The 19,322-nt window shown below is 41.8% G+C and overlaps 1 protein-coding gene across 1 annotated transcript in view; it reads right to left on the bottom strand.

Annotated features, from left to right (window-relative positions):
• ACER3 (alkaline ceramidase 3) overlaps positions 1-18,378 on the bottom strand; it is an 85,963-nt gene extending 67,585 nt beyond the window's left edge. The window contains 2 exon segments of the mRNA XM_006109640.3: positions 18,234-18,296; positions 18,299-18,378. Coding sequence (XP_006109702.1) covers positions 18,234-18,296; positions 18,299-18,335 — 100 coding nt within the window. The 5' untranslated portion in view covers positions 18,336-18,378.
• Positions 18,379-19,322: the final 944 nt, after the last annotated feature.

Raw genomic sequence — 19,322 nt, 5'->3', positions numbered from 1 at the left:
AAATTAACTGCCAACCAAGATGGCGGCAGGCAGCCAGGCAGCTGACGCGAACAGGGAGGCTTGCTTGCTCCAGTGACAGAGGAAGCCAGGTTCCCCGCCTGCCTTGCCGGCCTCTCAGCTGCTCTCTAAGAAACATTGTAACAAATATAGACGCTAAACAAAACCCCGGAAACCTCCTTTCAGTCAGCCAGGCTTCAGCCAGCAGGACCGCAACATTGTTTCAAATACAGAAGGTAAACAAAGGCCAGAAACCTTCTTTCAGCAGCGGAGGCCTCAGAGCTGGAGCCAAGCCTCAGAGCTAAAGCTGGCCCAGAATTTAAAAAAAGAAGAAAAAAAGGAGCAGTTGGGAGCTTCAGTCACCTGCCAGCCTGAAAACAGCCCTCAGCCCCTCACCCAGACTGGCCAGGCACCCCAGTGGGGACCCCCACCCTGAAGGGGGTGTGACCAGCTGCAAACAGCCATCATCCCCTCATCCAGGCTGGCCAGGCATCCCAGTGGGGACCCTCACCCTGATCCAGGACACCCTTCAGGGCAAACCAGCCGGCCCCCACCCGTGCACCAGGCCTCTATCCTATATAGTAAAAGGGTAATGTGCCTCCCAGCACCGGAATCAGCGGACCCGTGAGGCCTCCCGGCACCAGGATCAGCGTGACAGGGGGCAGCACCCAAACCCCCTGATCGCCCTGTGGCTCTGTGTGTGACAGGGGGCAGGGCCACAACCTCCCTATCCGCCCTGGTCTGTTCGTGACAGGGGAAGGTGCCCCAACCCCCTGATCAGCCCTGCTCTGTGCCTGATAGGGGGGAGCTCCCCAACCCCCTGATCGCCCTGCGGCTCTGTGTGTGACAGGGTGCGGTGCCCCAAGCCCCTGATCAGCCCTGCTCTGTGTGTGACAGGGTGCGGCGCCCCAAGCCCCTGATCAGCCCTGCTCTGTGTATGACAGGGTGTGGCGCCCCAACCATCTGATCCGCCCTGCTGTGTGTGTGACGGGGGCGGTGCCCCAACCCCCCAATCGGCCCTACCCTGAGCATGACTAGGGGTGGCATCGCAACCTCCCGATCCGCCCTGCTCTGTGCATGACAGGGGGTGGCACCCCTACTCCCCAATCGGCCCTTCTCTGAGCCCGACCAGGGGCTGCACCTAGGAATTGGGCCTGCCCTCTGCCACCCGGGAGCGGGCCTAAGCCAGCAGGTCGTTATCTCCCAAGGGGTCCCAGACTGCGAGAGGGCACAGGCCGGGCTGAGCGACCCCCTTCTCCCCCCCGAGTGCACAAATTTTTGTGCACTGGGCCTCTAGTAGGAGAATAAAGAGAAAACCTGGCTATGATGATCGACTGAACGCTGCCTCCGTGTTCTTCCTTCTTTGCCGACTCCGTCCACACCTATGGGAACCCCTGGACCTGCTGGGGTTGGACCCCAACACTTCAACAGTGAGCCAATATTTTCTATATGATTGATGCATGATACTATAAAATCATGCATGGATAAAAATCTATTGGAAGTGCAAGACAGACCAATAAATTTTAATATAACATAGTACAAAAAGTTCACTGATAATAGTCTCAGGTTCCACATTTCAATGAATTCTAAGACTGCCACTTGTAAATTTTTGATATACTATCAAAAAAGAACATCAACAATTTTCTGAAAAGGCGATTATTAAAATAATTCTTCCTTCTCCAACTACCTGACTAAAAGCCTGATTTCCTTCCCTCCCTCCCTCCCTCCCTCCCTCCCTCCCTTCCTTCCTTCCTTCCTTCCTTCCTTCCTCTCTCCCTCCCTTCCTCTCTCTCTCTTTTTATTTTTTTTGAGAAAGTGAAAGGGAGGGAGAGAGACAGACAGAGAGAGAGAGAGAATCATCAATGCGAGAGACATCAATTGGTTGCCTCCTGCACGTGCCTCGACCAGGGCCAGGGATGGAACCTGAAACCTAGGTACCTGCCCTTGACCAGAATTGAACCTAGAACCCTTCAGTCTACGGGCTAACGCTCTATCCACTGAGCCAAACTGGCTAGGGCAAACCTGATTATCTTTATACATTTCAATCAAACCAACATATTACAACAGATTAAATGCAGAAGCAGATGTGAGCATCCAGATGATTCCTATCAAGCCAGACATTAAAGAGACCTCCAAAATGTAAACAATGCCACTGATATCATTAAATTTTGTTTGTTTTGGTTACTTTCCATAAAATTTTGTTTGTTCTGGTTATTTTCCATAAAATTATATTATTTATGTTAACATGTAATAGATTATTTTAAATGAGTTAAAACAAATATTTAAAATATTTTTTTCTCAGCTTTAATTTCTCATATGATAAATACCAATAGATAAAACACATAAAAGCTCTTTGTGGGCTTCTCAATTTTTATCATTAAATTTTGTTTGTTTTGGTTACTTTCCATAAAATTTTGTTTGTTCTGGTTATTTTCCATAAAATTATATTATTTATGTTAACATGTAATAGATTATTTTAAATGAGTTAAAACAAATATTTAAAATATTTTTTTCTCAGCTTTAATTTCTCATATGGTAAATACCAATAGATAAAACACATAAAAGCTCTTTGGGGGCTTCTCAATTTTTAAGAGTAGAAAGGGGTCCGGAAGACAAAATGTTTTTGAACAGGAGAGTATAGCAGTCTACCACAGGGTCAAGCCAGCCTTCTATTCAGAAAAAGCCAGAATTAGTGTGTGTGTGTGCGGAGGGGGGGGGGGGGGGGGGGGAGTCTCCTTTAGCAAAGTGACCATAACTCACCGCTTCCTCAAAGATTTGTTACACTTAATGGGACAGTAGTGAGAAAGCCTGAAGGGGGTTCCATGAGTCTTTTTATGCCCATTAACCATGGTATGGGGGGACAAATAGGAAGGATAACACTTCATGAAAACCCAGATGTAGCTCCAAAATCTTAACTTTAGTCCAATAGTAGGATCCAATGGACAGTACATGTGTAAAAGATGTTTCAAGAATTCAAACATTTAAAAGCAAACTACTGGCTTTCAAACCAGTAGAGAGAAGAAAGAAATGAAAGAAAACCTATTAATGCCAAGAGAAGGTAAGAAATATAGGGAAGAAAATTTCTTATAAATGTAGGATAAATAAAAAGCATTAAAAAGGGTGGAAATAATAAAAATGTATCAGTAATCACAATTAATGTAGTTGAAAGACAGAGAAAGAGACTGAATTTTAAAAGTAACAAGAACAACTATCTGCTATTTACAAGATAAACACCTAAAACATAAGGGCACATTATAGCTGAAGCTTAAAGCCTGGGGAAAAATATGCCAGGCAAAAAACCCAATAGATTTTAATCCTCACCTAAGGATATGTTTTTATTGATTTGAGAGAGAGAGAGAGAGAGGAAGAAAGAGAGAGAGAAAGAGAAGAGAACATGGAAGAATATCTTCAGAACGTGAGAATAGACAGGTTTTTAGACAGGATAAGGAAGCCAATTTCCATAAAAGAAAAAGCTGACAAATTAGACTCCATCAAAATTTAGAATGTCTCCTCATTAAAAGACACCTATAAGAAAATGAACTGGAAAACCACAGACATGAAGAAAACAGTCACAAAACATCCATCTAAAAAAAGGACTTATGTCCAGAATATTTAAGGAGCCCCTACAACTAAGTAATAAAAAAACATTAAAACAAAATTTTTAAAATTTATTTCAGAGAGGAAAGGAGACAGAGAGAGAGAAACATCAATGATGAGACAGAATCATTGATCGGCAGCCTCCTGCACACTCCGTACTGGGGATAGAGGCCAAAACCCAGGCTTGTGCCCTTATCAGGAATCAATCCGTGACCTTCTGGTTCATTGGTTGACGCTCAACCACTGACCCACAATGGCCCGGGCAAAACAACCATTTTTTTTAAATGGGCAAAGAATTGAAAAAACACATCACCAAAAAAAGACATTCAAATGGCCAACAAGCATATGAAAATGTGCTCAACATCTTTAGTCTCTAGGCAAATGCCAATTAAAACTACAATGAGTCCAGAATGAATAAAATTAAAAAGAATGACAATACCAAATGTTGCTGAGGATGTGGAATACCCAAAGCTTCCATGATGAGAATGAAAAATGGTACATCACTTTGGGAAAGTCTTGCAGTCCCTTATAAAACTAAATATAAACTAACCCTATGACCTGGCAATTCCACTCCTAGGAATTTACCTAAGAAAGATGAAAACATATGTTTACAAAAAGACTTGCATAAGAATGTTCATAGCAGCTTTATTCATAACTAGAGGTCCACTCATCAAGCACTAGTGGGGTCCCTTGGCCTGGCCTGCGGAATGGGGCCGAAACTGGCTCTCTGACATCCCCTGAGGGGTCCCAGATTGCAAGAGGGCACAGGCCAAGCCAAGGGACCCCACTGATGCATGATCGGGGCCAGGGAAGGACGCCAGAGGTTGGCCAGCCGGATAGGGACCGCAGGATAGCTCCAGGGCGTGTCCTGCCCATCTTGCTCAGTGATCGGGGACCCAGCAGCAAGCTCACTTACCGGTCGGAGCATCTTCCCCCTGGTGGTCAGTGCACGTCATAGCGAATGGTCAACTGGTTGACTGTCTGCCCCCTGGTGATCAGTGCATGCCACAGTGACTGGTTGACCAGTCGACTGTCTGTCCCCTGGTGGTCAGTGCACGTCATAGCGAGCGGTTAAGCAGTCTTAGCATATCATTACCATATTACGCTTTGATTGGTTGAATGGCTGACCAGATGACTGGACACTTCACATATTAGGCTTTTATTATATTCATAGTAGTCAAAACTGAAAACAGCCCAGATGTCCATCAATAGGAAAATGGATAAACAATCTATGATAATATTCATACAATGAAATACTACACAACAATTAAAAGGAACAAACTGCTGACACAACAGCATGGATAAATCTCTTTTCTTACAAACAGGAATCTTAAATGGATTAGTAAAGATTTAAAATGTTTTTAATTTTAACTTCTAATACAGTAAATACCAACATATTTAATCATAGAGTTCTTCAGGATCCTCAATACTTTTTAAATGTGTAAAAAGGTCATGAGTCCAAAAAGCTACCTCTGATCTAGTAAAAAAAGTTGAATATGGGCATGACCTATAATCTAACAATCATACTCCTAAGTATGTACTGAAATTCTTAAACATATGTGTGTACCACAAGATGTACAAGAATGTTCATAGCATTATCTGTTATAGCAAAAACCTGGAAATAATACATCCAATGATTGAAGAATGGCTAAATCAATATATTCCTACAAGTGGAATTCTAAACAACATAAAAATAAATATCCATACCAAACAACATAGACAATTCTCAGGAACATGCATGATATTAAGGACCACAATTTGAGTGAAAAAGCAAGCTGCAGAAAATGATATATAAGGAACAATTTTACTTAAAATATAAAACAAGCAAATCTAAACAGTATATTTTTAAGAATGCATAAGTGGTGGCCCTGGCCAGGTAGCTCAGTTGATTAGTGTTGTCCCCAGTATGCCAAGGTGGTGAATTCAATCCCTGGTCAGGGCACATACAAGAATCAACCAATGAATGCATAAATAAGTAGAACAACAAATAGATGTTACACTCTCTCTCTCTAAAAATTAATAAATATATTTTTAAAAAGAATGCATAAGTGGTAAAAATCTAGGAAATGATAAACACTAAATTAAGGATAGTAGTTATCTCTGTAGAAAAAGGAAAAAGATGGGATCAGGGAAGGGTACACAGGGGACTAAATGTTTATTTAATGACTGCTCTTAACCAAAGAATAGTCTTTCTTTATCAAGGTCATAATTCTCTTCAATTGCCAGGCTTCAGGTCTGACATTTCTAGAGTAGTGAAAGAACAAAGAACATACATCTGATTAGCAAGACTAATTGAATCTACTCCAGTGATCAAAGGGATCAGACAACGAAGTAGACATGCCCTCTTGTCTGCTTTAAAAAAGAGAGAGAGCCATGGCCGGTTTGGCTCAGTGGATAGAGCGTCGGCCTGCGGACTGAAGGGTCCCAGGTTTGATTCCGGTCAAGGGCATGTACCTTGGTTGCAGGCACATCCCCAGTGGGGGGTGTGCAGGGGGCAGCCAATCGATGTTTCTCTCTCATCGATGTTTCTAACTCTCTATCCCTCTCCCTTCCTCTCTGTAAAAAAAAAAAAAAATCAATAAAATATATTTTTAAATAAAAATAAAAAAGAGAGAGAAAAAACAGTGAGGGTGGAGGTATAACTGCTACCTGGAAGGTAATATTTCATTTTGGGAACACTATCTTATCTAGAATCTCTATCATTTTGTGTGAATGAATAAATAAGTGAATGTCAGCCATAAAAACAGTTCTTAAGAGTGGTACCTAGATTTTGACATGCATAATTTTGGAGTTCTGTTTTGTTTTCTGGCTCTATCCAGTCTATCCACTAGCTGTTAAAAGCGCCTTGCTCTGAAAAGTTAAAGAACTTTAAGAGCAAGAGTACACACCTATAATGAGTCAAAGATTTTTCTAGCTCTGCAACTGAAATATTTCAACCTTGAAGTACTTATTTTCATTGAGTCTCATGAGGACATAATAGGGATAAGTGAAATTATGCTCATAAAATTCTTTGAAATATTCACATAGGAGAAACATAACCTTATTATTATGTTTAAAGTCTTATCTTCTAAGAATAATAATGTATGGTGTAATTTGGTATATTCTTGAGATTAAATCACAGGAAATCAAAATTGCTCAAAACTCAACTTCAGACACTGGTTCAGTTATCTTTTGCTGAATAACACCACCCCAAAACTGCATGGCTTTAAAATACAATTTATTACTAGTAGTATACAGTTAATACTATACTCGTTAATACTTATATAAGTATTTACATAAATAACCTGTATTGGCAGGAATCCAGTATAAGTAGTGAAGTTAGGGAGTACAATGAAAAGAAGGAAGAAAGACTGAAGAGTTTAGAATAAATTGGATACATAATGAGCTACAACTACACATCCACCAGAAAGGAGAAAATTAAAAAGACTGACACCAAATGTTGGCCAGAATGTGGCTCAAATGCTGTGAATGTAAAATAGTACAACCACTCTGGGAAAAGATCTGGCAGTTTTCTATTCTGTGCCCCCCTTATTCCAATCCTAGGTACTTACCCTATGAAAAATGAAAACAAATGTTCACAACAGCATTATTTATAATTGCCAAAACCTGAAAACAGCCAGGTATCCATCAACAGCAAAATAAACAAACTGTGCTATATTCATACAATGGAACACTATTCAGCAATAAAAAGGAATCACTAATACATGCAATGACATAGATGAATCTCAAAAACATTATGCTGAGGAAAGAAGACTTACACCGAATAGTTAATACTATATGACTCCACTTACATGCAGTTCTAGAACAGGCAAATCTAACCTATGATGGTGGGAAAAAATCAGAACATCTTTGCCCCTGGGGACAAGGGGGAAAGTGGAGATGGGGATTAACAGGGAGGGGGCATGAGGAACTTTCCTTTTTGATGGTGAAGTTCCATATCTTGATAGGGATTTTGGTTACAGATGTATGCATTTCTCAGAATTCAGCAAATATACACTTAAGCTTTGTCTATTACATAAAATATAAATTTTACATCAAATGGGAAAAACAAATAATTGAACTTTAGTGATATGCTGCAGTACTTAGAGGAAAGTATACAAATGTCTGAGATTTACTTTAAAATGTATAAAAATAGCCAAAGCCGGTTTGGCTCAGTGGATAGAGCGTCGGCCTGTGGACTGAAAGGTCCCAGGTTCGATTCCAGTAAAGGGCATGTACCTTGGTTGCAGGCACATCCCCAGTAGGAGATGTGCAGGAGGTGGCTGATTGATGTTTCTCTCTCATCGATGTTTCTAACTCTCTATCTCTCTCCCTTCCTCTCTGTAAAAAATCAATAAAATATATTTTAAAAAATCAACAAAATAAAATGTATAAAAATAAATAAAGTGAAGTGCTAGATGGAGAGAGGAATAGATAAATGGATAGAAAAGTGATAAAACAGATATAGTAAAATGTTAATGGTAGAATCCAGGTAGTAAGTAAACAGATATTGATTGCAAAATTCTTCCAACTTTGGTTTATGTGTGAAAATATTCATTTTTTTAAAAAGGGATTTTCATGCCATTTTTAGAATTTGGCCTTTATCCCTCAGTCAATAGAAAGTCTTCAAAGGAAAACAGAAGAAGAACCTAATTCTGTAATGAGTTATCAGTCAAGATTTAAAGAGGTATCCATTGATTGAGAGAATGTAGGTAGCTACAAATGACAAAGGGAACAGTGCAAAAGCAATTAGGTGAAGGTTATGTGGCACACTAGACACTCCAAATGACCTTCCCACTGAAAACACCTAAAAATGCTGGTATATTCACAATATATTCAAACATATGAAAGAGAAGGAAGAAAGGAGAAGGAAAGGAAGATCTACTAAGGTGAGGAGTCAAGTAAGAGACGTCCCCAAATGAAGGTTTAATCTCCCCACCCTACCCACTCTGAAGCTCAGTGTTTGGTCTTAAGGCCTTCCAACTGACTGAATGAAGTCCAGCCACATTTTTTAGAGTAATCTTTATTTAAAATCAACTGATTGTAGATCTTAACCATTTACAAAACACCTTCACAAAACACCTAGATTAGTATTTGATTAAATGACTAGATACTACAGCCTACCCAACTTCACACATTAACACTTGGAGTGCGGGTGAATTTCCCGCCAAAATATAAGATGGCTCTGTCTTTTGGTTTTGTTCCATCCACCAAAAGGGTGGATTACAAACAAATATTTGGTAATACGCAGTTACAATCGCCCCGAGTTTACACGTTTCCCGCACTCCACCGCAAATCTATATGAACCGAGTTTTAAGACGGCTCCCGCGGAGTACGCGCAATTCACGCGAGCCGACTTAACTCGTTTCCCGCACTCCAAGAAGATAAGGAGGCCACAACTATAACACAGCATGATTTATTTTTTAAAAACTTATTTTGATTCTAAATTAACTAATATTTATTGAGCACCTAGTATTTGTTAGGCACTGCACCATGTGCTTTCACATATATCATGCCATTTAGTTCTCATGACCCTACCAAATATCATTATTCTAATTTTTGAGTAAATAAACTGATACAAAGAATGATTAAGTGATTTGCCCAAAGTCACAAGATTCAATGGAATAAAGTTCAGATAGAATCCTTGATTCTGACTCCAAGGCATTAATTATACCATGTACTTTCCCCACAGTAAAAGATGTAGGACTTCCTTGTCATCATAAACTACTTTTGCTGTCTCCTTTGGGGACCATTTTTCAGGGTCCTAGTATGTTTCTTCAATAACTTTACTTCTTTTAAAATGCTCGTTTGTACTAAGTCTCCAGGTGAGGTTTTTTCCACTGACTGGGAAACAGTTGATAAAAAGACAAGGGTAGAACCCAAAATTGAAGGAACAACTTATAAGTTTAACCTCAAATAATAATGCACTGGGTAAGACTTTCATAAATGTTTATTATTCTATGTATTCCAGCTCAGTAAAGTTTCCCAAATTACCATGAGGTATTTGTTTCCTTATTTACCCACCCGTTAATTACTGTTCTATTTTTTAAAAGTCAATAATTTCTTCCAATATGTGGTACCAAATGACATTCTTTCTAGTTAATATCTTGGATGACCTGGGTAAATGCTAAGTCACGAATAGACTTCAAAATGTACTTAGCCTTCAAGTATTACTAAACTCTAACTAGTAAACTATAGACTTCAGTCTAAAAGATAAGTGAAAACTTTCTGAAATGAAAAAGTAGTTAGTTTATCCTGGCAGTGTAGCTCAGTTGGTTATAATGTTTTCCCAATACACCACTGTCGTGGGTTCTATCCCTGGGCACATATAAGAATCAACCAATGAACGCATAAATAAGTGGAACAACAAATCGATTTCTTTCTCTCTCTCTCTCTCTCTCTCAAATCAATGAATAATTTTTTAAAAGTAGTTCAATTTTAAGTTCTAATTTTGCTCATTACCCAGGATAATCATTTTCAAGCCTTCCTTCACATGCAGTGTTTTCAGCCTGTTGCTGGGTGTGAGGTAGGGAATGAACACCTAACTTGGTTTTCAAAGTTAGAAGCCTAGGTTCTAGTACCATCCCTGTGAGTCTGAACAAGTCATTATCCTTTTGAATTTGGTTTCCTTACCTGCAAACAGGGATAATATCTACACCTTACAAGAAAAAAGAGTTAAAAGTGCTTTTTGAACTGTAAAGCCTTGCTTCTCCAAGTATAGTCTCCAGACCAGCAGCACTGGAATCACCTGATAGCTTTTAAGAAATGCAGAATCTAAAGCCACATTCCAGACCTACTGAATCAGAATGCACCTTTTAACAAGATCTCTAGATAAATCACAAGCACAGTAAAGTCTGAGAACCACTGCTGCAAAGCATTCTATATATGTTAGAGATCTTCACCATAAAAAAAAAAAAAATAGTTCATTGGAAGCTCTTTTGGTTCTTGAGCAAATCATTTCAATTCTCAAGGTCTTTCTCCTTATAAGTAAAATGAGATTAAACCACTATCCCAACCTGAGGCCCCTGCACCCACTAGGTTCTGAAAAAGTGGTAATGGAGGAAGAGAAGGTAGTATGGTAGTCAAGAGCATAACTTTGGGATCAAATGGCCTGGGTCACTCACGCTCTGCCACTTAATAGTGTGTAACCTAGGGGAAGTTCCTTAACCTTCCTAAATTTCAATGTCTTCAACAGCAAAATTAGAATTAGTACCTACCTCAGAGATCAAGCAGTATACCATATGTTCACAAATGACTGCTCTGCTAGGTAACTTTTTCAGGGTGATAGAAACAGTCTACATCTTTACTGGGATGATTGCACAGATGTATACACCTGTCAAAACTTTTCCAGCTATACACTTAAAAAGGATGCATTTTATCCTAAGTAAATTATACCTAACAACACTAATGTGAAAAGTAAAACAGAGAGACAAAAGAGAATGCACTCCAGAGTCAGATTGTGTGAATTCAAATCCTCACTTTGCCTCTTGCTAAGTGGAAAACTGCACAAATTATTTAACCCCTCTGTGCCCTAAATTTCCACATCTACAAAATAGGACTACTAACAAAATTTAACTTAAAAGGGCTGTTTTAAGGATTATAAAGGTTCTTAAGAGATAATACACACATAGAGTTTTACACATTAAGTACCCCCCAATGTTGGCTATAATTATTTCCATTGGCTATTTTCAATATTTCCAAAGTCATGTTTATCCACAATAAGAATGCAATGAAGATATTATGTGGTTCTGCTTTGGATTTATATCAATTATATCAATACATTAAAGTAATCAGTGACTGCATCTCATATAGATCAATATAGGGTGATAACTGTAACTAGATCTCCTCTGACAATTACACATGCCTTTGATTAATTAAAATGAATATATTTAATTAATTAAAATATATTAATAATTATAATGTATATAAAAATAATAAATTACAATTTATATAAGAATAATAAATTCATGTGTTCTAAGAAAGAAAGTAGTAAAAGGCTTCTTTCTAATGAAAAGGTTAAATAGCTGCTATGTTACCATATGATCCAGTAATTTCAATTTGGGGTCTCATAGCGATATCTGTACACCCCTATCATGGCAGCCCTATTCACAATAGCCAAGAGATAGAAGCAACCCATGTATCCACCAACAGAGGGATGGATAAGCAAAATGTGGTATGTGTGTGTATATACATACATATATACATACAATGGAAAATTGTATGTATAAATTTTAAAAAGAAGGAAATCCTAGCATATGCTACAACATGAATGAACCACAAGAACATTATGCTAAGTGAAATAAGCCAGTCACAAAAAGACAAATACTGTATAATTCCATTATATGAGGTACCCTAGATAGTCAGAGACAGAAAGTTGAAGAGTGGTTGCCAGAGTCTGAGGGCGATAAGGGAATGGGGAGTTGTTTAACGGATGTAGAGTTTCAGTTCTGCAAGATAAAAAGAGTTCTAGAGGCTGGCTGCACAACAATGTGAATGTACTTAACCATTTTTAAGACTTAAAAATGGTTAAGATGGTAAATTCTGTGTATATTTTTCCACAATAAATCAATAAATAGCTGGTATGGCAATTCTTCCACCACTACCACTGTAAAGCCTTTATGCTTTAAGCTTTTAATAAGCACCTTTTCCTTGCATTCTAAAGAACCACAAACAGACGTCCATCACTGCACTTGAAACTGACAGTCTTTGACTTGTAAACGTTAAATTTAAACCCTTTTGTATGCTGAATTTGGCCCTTCATTTGGCCTTCATTCTTCAGTTGACTTATGATGCTTTTGAGCTATAAGTCAGAGGCAGTATTGCTTGCCTGTCAATAACCTCGGGGAAAAAGACTGCCTTCCTTAAGGTGACAGGATGTCTCCTCTGCCAGCCCATGGGACCCAGGACCAAAAGAAGCCTGAACTATGCTCACTTACTTGAGGCTACAGAGAAGACAGTGGAACGGGGCCTGAAAAGAAGGAAAGAAAAGGAAAGGCAGCAATGAACTCCAAGAAGCTAAATGCCTTGAATGGCATATGTGTATGGCAGAGGCAACTGGCTAAAGTATCTCTTGTCTGGCACTACAGTGGCAAGGAAAGAAAGACCCCTTTACCCTAAATCTAAATAAATCCCATAACAAAGTTCTAAAGAGTAAGGGTTGCCCTACTTTTCTTCTGCCCAATTCCTGTGAATAGGATGGGAAGAGGGGCAGCAAATCTGTGAGAAGGGACAGCACCTACCTAGCTTTTATAACCCCTATAAACCCATAATTAGAAATTAAAAAAATAAAGTTTACCCCTAGCCAGTTTTGCTCAGTGGATAGAGCAGTGATGGCGAACCTTTTGAGCTCGGCGTGTCAGCATTTTGAAAAACCCTAACTTAACTCTGGTGCCGTGTCACATATAGAAATTTTTTGATATTTGCAACCATAGTAAAACAAAGATTTATATTTTTGATATTTATGTTATATATTTAAATGCCATTTAACAAAGAAAAATCAACCAAAAAAATGAGTTCACGTCACCTCTGACATGCGTGTCATAGGTTCGCCGTTACTGGGATAGAGCGTTGGCCCACAGACTGATCAATGTGTCTCTGACACATCGATATTTCTCTCTCTGTCTCTCTCCCTCCCTTCTACTCTCTCTAAAAATCAATGGAAAAATATCCTCGGGTGAGGATTAACAAAAATTTTTTTTTTAATTTTAGCTTTATGATAAATAAACCCTCCTTCATAATATGTCAATTCTTGGACATTCTTCTTTCAAATATATTTTTAGTAATGCATTTCCCTTGAAAATAGGAAATGCCTATTTGAACTTACCTGTTCATACACCTACTGGCTTGTTAGCTACCTTGAATACAGAGACAGTTTTCACATAGTTTTGTATTCTGAGTCAGTGACAAAAAAAGGTGCTCAACAAGTACTTGCTGAATAAACAAAACATTCATAAAATTTTTTCACTAGGTAATTCTCCTGGAAGGCCATAATTAAAGCATAGAATTCACTTCCATTTCCCTTTAGGTAATATTTCTTCCATGAAACCAATACCATCTGAAATTCCACTTCCTGTAGACTGTATGTCTTGGTAGAAAGAGCTATCAGACCTATATTTGAATATAATTTCTGCCATTTATAGCCGTACGATGCTGAGCAGGTTACTCAACTTCTCTAAAACTTGGTGTCCTCATCTAAAAAATGGGAATAACACCACCTACTTATTACTTACTAGGAATGTTCTAAGGATTAGAAATGCACAAGCAGTCTTCACTTTACAAGGTTCTAAAATGCACAAATTTCAGTTACCACAGTATATTAACAGTGAGTAATTAAATACAGTACTACAAACATTGCTACCAGCTCTTCAGTCCACAAATCACTATGTAAATAATAGAAGCACATCACCATCAGTGATTAACCAAGTCACTTCTTTCGAATTCTGTTGGTGAATTTGACAAAATAAACTATAAAGGAACAACAATTAGGCTATTGGAAGACTTCTCATCAGCAACAATAAAAGCCAGCACATATTGGAATAATATTTTCAAAGTTCTGAGAGAAAATACTATAACAATTCACCAAGGCAAAGAAAAACATACTCATTCCATATCACGAGTTATAATATCAAGAGGGCAGGCACTGTTCAAACTCCTCTTGATAAGTTCTTTTACAAAAAAAAACAACAACACAAACATTTTAATTCTCAATATTTTAAACTATAGTATACTAAATAAATATTAATTTTACTTTTTACTTCTCTATATATTTATAATCAATAAAAAAGGTGTACAGTATTTGACATCTTTATTTATTTTATTGAGAGTATTACTGATGTCCCCCATTTTCACCCTTTTGCCCCCTTCCACCTGGCTCCCACCCCACCCCAGTCCTTCCTCTGTCTACTGTCTGTGTCCATGGACTATGCATATATGCATATTAAGTTCTTTGATTAATCTTTTCTCACCCTCTCTTCCTCCCTCCCTCTGAGATTTGTTACGACAATCTGTTCCATGCTTCCATGTCTATAGTCTTATTTTGTTTGTCAGTTTATTTTGTTGTTTAACAACGTCTTTAAAGGTCACAGAACAATCATAAATTTTCCCATTAGTTTTGCCAGTTTTAACTTGCATGGTCATTTATGTTGCCCCGCACTACATTGCAAAGTGAGGACTGCCTGTACCTATAACTGTCGGCACATCAAGGTGCTTATTATTTCACAACTAAAGAGAAACCCTCTACCTTTCCCCTGGTCCTTACAATCTGCTCAAACAGAAAAGAAACTTGAATTGAACTTGGCTGATGTTAATGAAGATAGCTTTTGAGAACTGTGTTCATACCTGAACATGCAATTCCCCCAACTCATCTTTATGTTATCCAAAATACACACCCCCCAATCCTGAAAGATAGGCTCCTTAAACAGTTATTCAGTCTGTCCCTTGTGATAGTATATTATTTTATGCTTGTCCTCATCCCTTGCATGTGGGGACAAAACAATGAATGTGATAGAAGTAATATGGCATAGTAGCTCTAGAGTCAGACCTCAACTTGAATACTACTTCTACACCACTTTGCAAACTTAGATAAGTTACTTCTTAGAGCTTCAATTTCTTAATCTGTGAAATGAGGATAATAATACCTTCTTTTTGGAACTGTGGCAAAGATCAAAAGAGATAACATATATGAAGTGCTTAGGAAAGTGTAGTATATAGGAGGCACTTAGATATAGCTATTATCACCATTATTATCCTTAACTAGAGGCCCGGTGCACAAATATTTATGCACTCGGGGGGAGGGGTCCCTCAGCCCAGCCTGTGCCCTCTCGCAGTTTGGGACCCCTCGGGGGATGACCACCTGCTGGCTTAGGCCTGCTCCCCGGGGGGATTGGGCCTAAGCTAGCAGTCAGACATCCCTCTGTCAGCCCGGGAACCCTCAGGGGATATCCACTTGCCAGCGGGGAGCAGGCCTAAACTGCAGTCGGACATCCTTAGTGCTGCTGAGGAGGCGGGAGAGGCTCCCACCACTACCGCTGTACTGGCAGCCATCAGCCTGGCTTGTGGCTGAGCAGAGCTCCCCCAGTGGGAGCGCACTGACCACCAGGGGGCAGCTCCTGCATTGAGCATCTGCCCCCTGGTGGTCAGTGTGTGTCATAGTGACCAGTCATTCCCAGTCGTTCTGCTGTTAGGGTCAATTTGCATATTACCCTTTTATTATATAGGATATTTCTATCATTAATGTAAATATTAGAATAATGATAAAGTTGCATTTCTTTTAAAAACATCATTATTAATCAGCATATTTTTCAAATATCAAATTCTCTTACTCCAACATATGATACATACCCACCACTTGACCTCAACTTCCTCAAGATCATTTTTTCTCCCAAGGCACATGTGCAAAGGGTGGCCAACATTCACTCATTTTCTTCTTGCAACCCTTGATTCCTATGTCAAAACCCCCTCTGCAGTCTTCTCAGAGTTTCCTCTTCTGAAGACATGAAGAACTAAGGCCATTTCCCATTTCCCAGAGCTATCTGCCAGAACCGTAGTATCTTGCTCTCTCATAGCTCACATGACTTAACTGTCAGTTTTCTCTTTTGATTCTAACCCTTGGTTCTAAACGGAGAGTCATTATTACCTATATTTACCCATAAAGAACCTAAAGGCCAACTAAAGCCAACCCCTTTTCTCTACTAAACAATTAATTCCGCCTAAAATATTCACATGAGTTAGTGGAGCAATGTCTGTTTTAAACACTTTCAGTGACAGAAAGCTGTCTGCCTTACAAGGCAACCCATTCCAAAATCCTATCTTTAGATAAAAAGTTGCCTTAGGTTGAAGCAAAATCTCTCCCCTCACAGTTAGCTTCCACGCACAGGTGCTAATTCCACATTACAGGGAAATATGGAGAGTTTAATGCGCGATATGACAGCTCATCCAACGTCTGAAGACCCTGAGTTTCTCTTCCATTTCCAGTTCAGACAGCACGGTTTTATGTCCCTTCCCTCGTGGGCCTCCTCTGGACCAGGTGTGGGCTGGCCAGCATTATCCAACAACAAATCGGTAAAGCCCTTCCCTTGCCAACATGTAGACCGCCAAGCACTTACACTGCAGATTGAGCCCTTTGCCCATATTCTTTCACTATTAAGTAAAAAATATTCATTTAAGCCAGCAGTTCAGGAAAATTCTCAGCCTAAATCGTGGTATAAAGGGAATGGTACTAAGTCCTGAAAACTGCAGCAAGAGTTGTCTTTTTTCCTTTCCTCTCTTTCTTTCTTTTCTCTCTCTCTCTCTCTCTCTCTCTCTCTCTCTCTCTCTCTCTCTCTCTCTCTCTAACTTAGCCAATTACTGGGAACAGAATTAAGTAGCACGAGCTGGCATGAAATCCTTGCCTCTCTTCTACAAGCCAAGCACACATGCCTGGGAGAAGGACCCAACGATGGGAAGGTGTAGCTAAAAAGACTTTGCTTCATGTCCTGAGAAAGGGAATCAAATGAAAAGAAGGAAGTGATAGCCAAAATATACTCCCTGTACCTAGCCGGCAGCAGGTGACTGAAGAAGTATCAAACGCTGTGCTCTCAAAACATGACCAAAGTAAACAACAGAAAAACCGGTGGCAGATTTTTCCGGTGCTCTCCTAGCCTGGCAGGGATAACTATCCAGGGAAACACACACACACACACACGCCACTGTCACACATATACACGCACACACACACACACACACACACAGGCCAGCCACGGTCAGGGGCAGCGGCTGAAGGAATATGCAACCAGTGGAAAGTGTCCCCAGATGACCCCTACCCCCTAGGCCAATGGTTCTCAACCTTCTGGCCCTTTAAATACAGTTCCTCATGTTGTGACCCCCAACCATAAAATTATTTTCGTTGCTACTTCCTAACTGTACTGTTGCTACTGTTATGAATCATAATGTAAATATCTGATATGCAGAATGGTCTTAGGCGACCCCTGTGAAAGGGTCGTTCGACCGCCGAAGGGGTCGCGACCCACAGGTTGAGAACCGCTGCCCTAGGCAGTGGGACAGGAGGCGAGTGGGAGCGACGCGCCCCCCGTGCTCGCTGGAGCCTGGCGCCACAGGAAGGTGCGGGCTAACGGGGCGCTCTGCCCCCCACTCCTGGCGCGGGGAGAGGGCGGCACAGCGGTCCTCGGAGGGCAGAGGCTCTCTGGGCTTGAAGATTTCCCAGGCGGCGGGGGACGGGGTCGGGGAAGACCTGGCCCTGGAAAACCGTTCGCTGGAGGTGACCCGAGAGGTCTAACCCTAACCGAGAACGAGGAAAGCAAAGACCTCAGGGTGCCCACGTGTGGGGGAGGGGAGGGCGCGGGAAGACCGGCTCCCCGCTCCCCGGCCCCGACGGCGGCGGCAGCCACCGTGGGAGCAGGTGTTGCCCCCACCCCGCAGCCCGTCCAGACCCTAGCACGCCTCGGCGACGCACCGGCTCCCGGTCCTGTCTCTTCAGCCGCAGCTTTTTCGTTCCCCGCCCCGGCCCGGGCTCCCACGCCACCCCCCGGGGTCGGGCCTGCTGCCTCCCCGGCGGCCAGGTCCGCCCTCACCCTTCCTCAAACGGCGTCTCCCCCTCAGCCCCGCGCCCGCCCGCCCGCCCGCCCGCCCGCGTCCGGCCGGGGACGGGGAGGCACCGCACTCACAGAACTCGGCCATGTACCAGGTCACCGCGTAGTTCTCCTCGCACCAGTCGAGCGTGGAGGTCGTGGGCCCCAGTAGGCCTGACGGTCCGCGACCGGAGCCATCTCGCGCGCCGCGCCGCCCAGGCGCTCCGATGGCTGCGCTCGACTCCCCGGACTCCCAGGCCTGCTCCCGCCCCGCTCGCGCGCGCCCCGAGCCCCGCCCTCCTTCCCGAGGGGCGGGGCCCGGCGCCGTCACTCACACAGCCCAGCAGGGAGGCCCCGCCCCCTGGCGCCGGGAAGTCGACCCGCCCGCCCCGCCCGCCCGCGCCAGAACCCCCGGCGGAGGGCGCCAGGGTTCTCCTGCCACCTCGGCCCCCGGGGAAGGGTGTGATCGCGAAAGGCAGGTGGCGGTGCCGCGGCCGGCCTGCCCCGCCCCGCCCCGACACGCCCTTGGCTGTAGGTTCGGGGTTCCTCAGATCCTGCGGGCGGTTTTCTGTCAGGATGTGTCTGAACCTCCATCTGTGTGTGTGGTTTGATGTAATTGGGACGGAGGTGGGAAGAAGCCTTCAACCAAGCCCTGGCTTGATAAAACCTGTGCAGAAATGCACCTCAGTTTCTTCCTGTGGCCGCAGGCCTCCCAGGAGCCCAGAAACAGAGCACTCCTAGCCCCCGAGGTTCCGCGGAAATACAGGGATTTTCCGTTGAAAGTTATAGAAGTAAGTGTCTCTAGGAAAACAAAAAGGGAAAGGGCAACAACCACCCTGGGCTGGAAAAAAAAATTAAAATGGGCTTTGAGATCTTAAGAGTGAATGCGGCCCAAAGCATGAAGAATTTACCTGCTTCAGTTTGGAGATTCCAAGCCAGAGGTTTCTATCCTCTAATTGTAAGTGTGCCATACTCTCCAGGCAACCAACAGCCTCCACTACCTCCAGCTGCAAGACTCAATACCTTACAGAGCTGCTGGAGCAGTGGTTCTCAACCTTCCTAATGCCGCGACCCTTTAATACAGTTCTTCATGTTGTGGTGACCCCTAATTTCATTGTTACAAATTGTTGTTGTTTTTTTTAAAATATATTTTATTGATTTTTTACAGAGAGGAAGGGAGAGGGA

This window comes from Myotis lucifugus, unplaced genomic scaffold (assembly GCF_000147115.1).
Source record: "Myotis lucifugus unplaced genomic scaffold, Myoluc2.0 scaffold_86, whole genome shotgun sequence".
Lineage (NCBI taxonomy): Eukaryota > Metazoa > Chordata > Mammalia > Chiroptera > Vespertilionidae > Myotis > Myotis lucifugus.
Note: the sequence above shows the minus strand (reverse complement) of the source record. Positions and strands in the feature narration are given on the sequence as shown.